This window comes from Salvelinus sp. IW2-2015, unplaced genomic scaffold, assembly GCF_002910315.2.
Source record: "Salvelinus sp. IW2-2015 unplaced genomic scaffold, ASM291031v2 Un_scaffold358, whole genome shotgun sequence".
NCBI classification, from domain to species: domain Eukaryota; kingdom Metazoa; phylum Chordata; class Actinopteri; order Salmoniformes; family Salmonidae; genus Salvelinus; species Salvelinus sp. IW2-2015.
In genome coordinates this window covers 328,160-335,807 of record NW_019942548.1, presented here as the reverse complement: position 1 = coordinate 335,807, position 7,648 = coordinate 328,160, and the positions used below count along the sequence as shown (strand labels likewise).

The window sequence follows — 7,648 nt, the reverse complement described above, 5'->3', positions numbered from 1 at the left end:
TTCTTGAAATGCCACACCTGTCAGGTGGATGGATTATCTTGGCAATGGAGAAAGGTTCATTAACAGGATGTAAACAAATTTGTGCACAACATTTTAAAGAAATAACCTTTTTGTGCATATGGAAAATTTCTGGAATCTTTTATTTCAGCTCATGAAACATGGGACCAACACTTTACATGTTGCGTATATTTTTCAGTGTAGTTAAAATACAGTAAATAGATCTTTGATAATTGATTTCAAAAATCTATTGTTCGTTTTTTCAATAAATGTATGTTTAAGTAACTAAACTATATTTGTTGTGATTTTAATTTAGTAAAATTATTTCAGGGGGACTTTTATTTTGAAAAGTAGCCGTATAATCACGTGACTTTAAAGTCGCTAGTTACACAATGCTGTGGAGACGGTAGTAGAACAGAGTTGAGTAGGTTGAAGGCAGTAAAAAACATAACAAGTGTGAGGAATTCAGGGGTTTCCAACATGGCATCATGCGATACCCTGTACATCGAAACGGACGGCTCAGAGATGCCAGCTGAGATAGTGGAACTCCATGAAATCGAAGTGGAGACCATAGAGACAACAGTTGTTGGAGAGGACGACGATGAACAGCCCATGATCGCTTTACAGCCCCTTGACTCAGATGATCCACACTCAATGCATCACCATCATCAGGAGGTAATATTAGTGCAAACAAGAGAAGAGGTGGTTGGTGAAGATGATTCGGACATGCACGGGGATGATGATTACGAGGACCAAATTCTTATACCTCTCCCAGTCCCTGCCGCTGAAGAGGAATATATCGAACAAACTCTAGTGACTGTCGCCGGGAAGAGTTCGGGGCGGATGAAGAAGGGGGGAAGCGTGAAGAGAAATAAAAAGAGTTACTTGGGTGGACCTGAGGCCAGTGGTAGAAAATGGGAACAGAAACAAGTCCAGATAAAGACTTTGGAAGGAGAGTTTTCGGTGACCATGTGGGCATCGGGTAAGTTTAACGTTAGAGCTCTGTTGAAAGTGTGTTCTTTCAAATTTGCCAGCTGTGTTGTTCTTGCTTTGTGTGCGCTGTAACTGGGCCTCTTACGGGCGTTGTTCTCTGGCTAATTTTAGCAGAATTCTTAACTGTTTTTCAAGTCCGAATTGCATGCCGTGTATTTGAAATGTTTTTGTTTTTATGGGAAGCCATGTTTTATGTGTTGATGGGCGCCGCCATGTTCCCCTGGAACAGTATGGCGGACCGAAAAAATGGCGTTGATTTGGCCGGGGAAAGATGGCGGCGGTTGGGAGCGAGCGCGCTGTTGCTGGCTCCAGGAGTAGGCCGCTGTGGCGCAGTTCAGCACAGGTAGCCTCTGTTCGAAACTCGTGAAGAGCGGGGGAGGGTAGATGTCAGACTGGATGTGCTACAGCTAGCCACCGTGCTAACCGCCACAGTCGACAAGAATGGAATCTCAATTGTTTATATTTGTGTTTTTTTATTTTTTTACTAAATTGTGCAAAGTCTGCCTTGTTGGCTTTTTGAGACCGATTGACCTGAGTGAGACGTCGTTCGATTATTTGACTCTGGTCAGACAGTTCGCTAGCTAGCAAACTTTAATCCTAGTAACAAACTAATGTGTGTTTACAGACTTGAATCGGCAGCCAGTTAGCTAGCTACGTTGATTAGAGTTTTTCCAAATCCCGATGTTAGTCTGTCTGAATTGTTGCAAGTATAGCTATGTCTATTCACTAAGTCGTACCATTTAAAAACTAGGGCCATTCAAATGGAACTAAAATGTGCATTCACTTGCAGTTCAACTGTGCAGACCAAATACTGCTTTCAACTGTAAAATATGAGATTGTATATCATTTACACAATTATGCTCCCCAGTTTTTAGGCTATACATTTTCCAGGTGCTGGGAATAGTGATTGGTATTTTAATTGACCATTTGGGTCAGACATCAAATGCAAATCTCATCCCTGTGCACCTGTTTTAACTCTGCTCTTTTGCTCGGACTCAGATGACAAGAAGGAAATTGACCATGACACTATGGTGGAGGAGCATGTCATCGGGGAGAGTTCCCCTCCCGATTACTCCGAGTATATGACAGGGAAGAAGCTCCCGCCTGGGGGCATCCCAGGGATTGACCTGTCAGACCCTAAACAGCTGGCAGAGTTCGCCAGGTGAGCTAGTGACACAAGGACATGTTCATTAGGCACCTAACAGAGGGAAACTGGGAGGGACTTGAACATTTAGAAACCCTTGTTTTCATTTTCTGTTGCAAAACAGTTCCTGTTTTTATTTACCTCTATTTAACTAGGCTAGTCAGTTAAGAACAAATTCTTATTTTCAATGAGGGGTTAACTGCCTTGTTCAGGGGCAGAACGACAGATTTTTACCTTGACAGATTTGTACCATGTCAGCTCGGGGATTCGATCTTGCAACCTTTTGGTTACTAGTCTTAACRCTCTAACCACTAGGCTACCTGCCGCATGATATAATAAATAAAACCATATGTAGGCTTATGTACTGTTACAACGTTCCCCTCTTGAACTCTCCTCAAGTGTAGTGGATACAAGTTATTTGACCTATCATGTTTTTTGCAGGATGAAGCCACGGAAAATAAAGGAGGACGACTCTCCCAGGACGATAGCCTGCCCCCACAAAGTAAGCGTGCTCTACTAGTCTTAAGGACTAGATTCTATTAAATCAGAATTAGCCAAAATCTGCATAGCGGTTGTTTTGGTTAAAGTGAAACTGCGTTAGCGTTGTCAAATCCACAAGTGGTACCTTGCGTTACCTTATCGCAGACACTGCCATTGGATACAACAAAACCACACCCGACTTTATGTCTRACAAAATCCCCTGTAGCCACGTAAGTTCAAACATTCGAATGCGTGATGTTCTATTGTCTACAGCTCGATTAGACTGATAAGATATAGCCCCCCCCACCATCCAAATTTACATGAAAACATGCATATAAGCCTATCATTATTTCTATCATTGATAGAGCCTAGATTTTCTAGTGCCGTTTTTGAACTTCTAACTTGGTAGGGATAATAGGAAGAGAGTGGCGTTTGACACGCGCAGACGCTCACCGATTTTGTCAGCTCATACCGCAGTTGCGCCGTCAAAATATTGCTATGCCAATGTCGGCCTAACTAGTATTGGAGAATGGTAACGCAGCCACTAGAGCAGTGTTTGGGTAAATAATGGTAGTCACCTAGCCGGTATGCTCTGTGATTGCTCTATAAAATCCGCATTGCGGACGGGATCCAGAACTAATGCATCAGTTATTTGTATTTTTATGCAACTTTCTGAAACGCAGAGGAATGCCTTTGTGTGTGTGGTGCGCGCATGTGTACACGTTGTGTAGCCATTAGCGAGGATGCTAATGATAACTTTCGTCTGGTGGAGATGGAAAGGCGTTCCCAAAAAACCTTCTCAGTTAAATGTTAACTACAAAGTAGCCCATGGCTACCTGTCAGAATGATATGATTATTTGTATCTGTCCAGTGGCCATTTTGTTTAACAAACTCTGCAATCACATGAGCGCTACAGCAACACTGCTCAACCAAACCGTCTCTTCCTGGTGAGCACTTGCGTTAAAGGGTAACAACACCCTAAAATAAGTTTCTTACATTTTTCCCAGACGCCAAGAATAGTCTCCTGATGTGGTTTAAACATTGTTGAGGACATAGATGCATTTTTTAGTATCTATTAAAAAAGTATGCTTTTGGGAAACCAGAAACCTGGAGAAAGGTTTTAAGTGCTCTGATGTGGACCTTTTGGTCTTGTCATTTCTGAAGTTACACAATAATTAATTGCTACCTTTGCCTCTGCAGGGGTGCACTAAAATGTTCAGGGATAACTCGGCGATGAGGAAGCATTTGCACACCCACGGACCGCGTGTTCACGTCTGCGCCGAATGTGGAAAGGCCTTTGTTGAAAGCTCTAAACTGAAGAGGCATCAACTTGTTCATACCGGAGAGAAGCCTTTCCAGGTATGTTTCCCCCAGCCCCTTCAAAATGGCTTCATATTGAGAGATCTACTTCTTGTCTAACAATTACAGTTTCACAGGGATGCCATCTCTACACTTTTCGGCGATATTTGCCGTTTTGATCTCAATAGGTAATCCACATGAATAGTGTAGAGCTGTAAAAATCGGGCGGCGGTGCTAGAAAAGAGAGGCATGAACAGATCTCCCTGGAAGAATCTCAATTGCATACTCCTCGTGTCCTCTCTCAAAACTCATTGGATGAGAAAGCCAGAGGATGCGAGGAGTATGCAATTGAGTCTCACCCTGTGTGATCATGCACCCCACGCAACTGGGACATTTGGAATGCAACTGCAGGTAAGCAACCTGTGTTTGAAATAGTGCTGTGACTATAGTTGCAGTTTTGAAAGCACAAATTATTACACACAAAGTTATTACGTTAGCAAGCTGACCTTAGCGAGCTAGCTGACGTTAGCATCTTAAGTTGGCAAGCTAACATTACCGTATCTTTTCTTTTTGCATGTAAGAACAAGCAGGCCAGTCTGACTAATTTGCTGTCTCACTGCCATAGAGGAAAAATGGAGCACAGTGACAGTCATGCTTGCGCCTTTACATCACTGAAAACCGTCAGTTTCTAGCCCAAACCACTCAAAAGTTATGCCCCATATTACCGGAGCTACCTTCTCCGCTTTCTACTGCAATACTGCTCTGTGTCGTGATCCTTTTCCCGGTGTCATAATGTTAGTAAAATGTTGGTATTCTGAAAACCCCATTCTAGCAGTTTACACTTTTTTTCTTGTTTTCCATGCGCATTTTTTTTGTCTTTTTTGGGCCCTCACCAGTATGCATCCCTGTGTATGGTATACATTTAGTTTGATTTGCAACAGTTCCAACTTAACTTATACATGGCATGTATAGCCATACACCCATAGGTGCCCAGATTGTCAACCAGCATTGTAGCCTCATAATAAAATCTACTCTCTCCTTCTCTTTAAGTGCACGTTTGAGGGCTGCGGAAAGCGGTTCTCTTTGGACTTTAACTTACGCACGCACGTGCGGATTCACACTGGAGACCGACCCTACGTCTGTCCGTTCGACGGCTGCAACAAGAAGTTTGCCCAATCTACCAACCTCAAGTCTCACATCCTCACACATGCTAAAGCTAAAAACAATCAGTGACTGTGAATCAACCAACCACTGTGAGGATACGCCCCCCCCCCATATCTTCCCCTCGGCGGCAGCACCTTGTGCCACCTAGGAGCTAGAAAATGTACAGAGAAGAAAACAACAAACTCTAAAGATGATGCTTAACACCTACCCTGTCACCTTGGCACGATCTCGAAAGAAAAGCATAATGTTTCTTCTTGTGAAGATAGGAAGTTCTTGGACCTGCAACCGAAAAGACAAGTTATTTATACTGCAGTGCCCAAAGAGAAAGAATTGACATTTTAAAGTTATGTTCTCCATCAGCATAGCAAAATAATTGCTTTTAAATTTTGTATCYTTTTTTAAGTGTGCATATTGTACACTTTCTCTGGCTTAGTGGTATTATGCATGTTTGTTTTCCCTGAGAATTGAAATCTATGATAGCTCTTCTTGGAGGAGAATTTGCAGTTTATTCTACTTCCCTGCTTCCCCCCCCCCCCCCCCCCAGTAAAATGTTTATTTGGGTGGGTAGGGGTGTTCTTTACAGATTTTCATTTTGTATAATTGTAACGTACAGATATATTGGAATCATGTAAATAATAGCAATGTGATTTAAGTAGTGTTTTTTTCCCCCTGCACTGCCAGAGAGCAAAAACATGTCATATCCATCAAATCCTTTCTGTTTAGTTGAACACACAATACAACCAGAACTGGTGATCAGTTGTGTTATTGAATTCTTTTTTACAGGCACAATTAACTTTAGCTAATATTGACCTCCCCAATAAGCGGCCAATAACCTGTCCATAAGCAAGCAATTATTAGTTTGTTTCAGACAATTCCTACATTAGATTGTTTTTTTGTTTTTTTTACCAGGTAAGACCCATTGAGGTTAAACTTCTTTTGCGAGGGTGACCTGGCAAGAAGGCAAATAAGGAAATAGCAGCGTGTACATGAAATATTAATAAMAATTCTAAATACAAACAAGACAGTGTCAAAGCTGGATACAATTAAAGATTAGAAACAACTGAAGCTATTGCAAACAGTGTCGATCAGTCTTAAAAACAGGCAAGGACACGAAGTCCCCTAACTTTATCTTTAGGAGCATGTTCTAGGCTGRAGGGGCATTATGGGAGAAAAATCCCCATCTCAGTTCTAGCCTTAGGAACAGACAAGGACAGCAGTGACTGAACGAAGACTTTGAGTGACTGATCTGGTCAGTAAGGAACAGAGCTACAAAGGGAGTTGCCCTATCAATGTTTGTACGCAACTGTACCAGTGGTTTAGAGAGAGGTCCATTGCACCATAGCAAACAGATCACAGTGATGGGTGAGTGATCTAGCATTTGTAATGAATCTTAACACCATGATACACTGTGTCTAGAGTTTAAGGTACTTGCTGAGGCCTGCATATAGACTATCCCCATAATCCGGCACTGATAAAGTGCTTTGAACAAGATCCTTGCCTAACATTGAAAAGCAATATTTGTTCCTAAAATAGACAGCCAATTTCAGTTTCTCGATCAAGTTGTGTGCTGTTTAAAATTCAGCTTTTCATCTAACCACTTCCCAAGATACTTATAGGTGACCCTATCAATTTGCTGGCCTTTTATAGTTAAAATCTGCACGTGACTCCATCTGTTTACTTTCAGGGAAGAGAATCATAAGTTTCAATTCGAAAAGCTACCTTTGAATAACATCAAAAGCCAACTAAGTCCTGAAAAGCCTCAATGTTAGATGCGCTAGAATAAATAATTGTGTAATTAGCATACAGATGGAGATTTACATAGTCAACTTTCTTCCCTATATCATTTATATACAGTGTAAAAAGGATCCGACCTAAAATTGAGCCTTGGGGAACTCCTTTTGTAAGCCTTCGATACTCAGATTTCATCCTGTGCTACACACTGTTCTGTCAGGAAGGTAGTTTTGGAACCAATCCATCAGCGCTTTTAAACCAACATTTTTTAGTCTATACAACAGCAAGGCATAGTCAAGTGTCGAAGGCCTTCGATAAGTCAATAAAATGTGAAACACAGTGATTTTTCTTGTCATGAGTATCTAGAATATCACCTACAACCTTACCTACTGCAGTAATTGTACAATGCTTGGCTCTGAAACCCAACTGGAATTGAGATAACTGAGTTATTATGAACAAAGTAAGATCACCAGGTTTTCCATATCTTTTGCCAGTGCCAGCAGTTTAGATGTGGGATCTATTTATTTTATTTCACTTTTATTTAACCAGGTAGGCCAGTTGAGAACAAGTTCTCATTTACAACTGTGACCTGGCCAAGATAAAGCAAAGCAGGGCTACAAAAATAACACAGTTACACATAAACAAATAGTCAATAACACAAAAGAAAAATAGAAAAATCTATGTACAGTGTGTGCAAATGTAGAAGAGTAGGGAGGTAGGCAATAAATAGGCCCTAGAGGCGAAAAATAATTACAATTTAGCATTAATACTGGAGTAATAGATGTGCAGATGATGTGCAAGAGGGTAAGTAATAATATGGGGATGAGGTAGTCTGGTGTG

At 41.4% G+C, this 7,648-nt stretch overlaps 1 protein-coding gene across 1 annotated transcript; it reads left to right on the top strand.

Moving 5' to 3' along the window:
• Positions 1-376: 376 nt before the first annotated feature.
• LOC112068300 (transcriptional repressor protein YY1) lies at positions 377-5,724 on the top strand. Its single transcript, XM_024135401.2, has 5 exons — positions 377-979; positions 1,990-2,152; positions 2,576-2,636; positions 3,815-3,973; positions 4,964-5,724. Exons 1-5 carry the CDS (start codon positions 478-480, stop codon positions 5,144-5,146), a joined length of 1,068 nt encoding a protein of 355 aa, XP_023991169.1. The 5' UTR covers positions 377-477; the 3' UTR covers positions 5,147-5,724.
• The last annotated feature ends 1,924 nt before the right edge of the window (positions 5,725-7,648 follow it).

Excerpts from the sequence above, each read along its gene's own strand:
- LOC112068300 (XM_024135401.2), top strand. The coding sequence starts at position 478 with ATGGCATCATGCGATACCCTGTACATCGAAACGGACGGCTCAGAGATG. Across the intron at positions 2,153-2,575 it reads CAGCTGGCAGAGTTCGCCAG|GATGAAGCCACGGAAAATAA; the intron begins GTGAGCTAGTGA and ends TGTTTTTTGCAG. Across the intron at positions 3,974-4,963 it reads CCGGAGAGAAGCCTTTCCAG|TGCACGTTTGAGGGCTGCGG; the intron begins GTATGTTTCCCC and ends CTTCTCTTTAAG.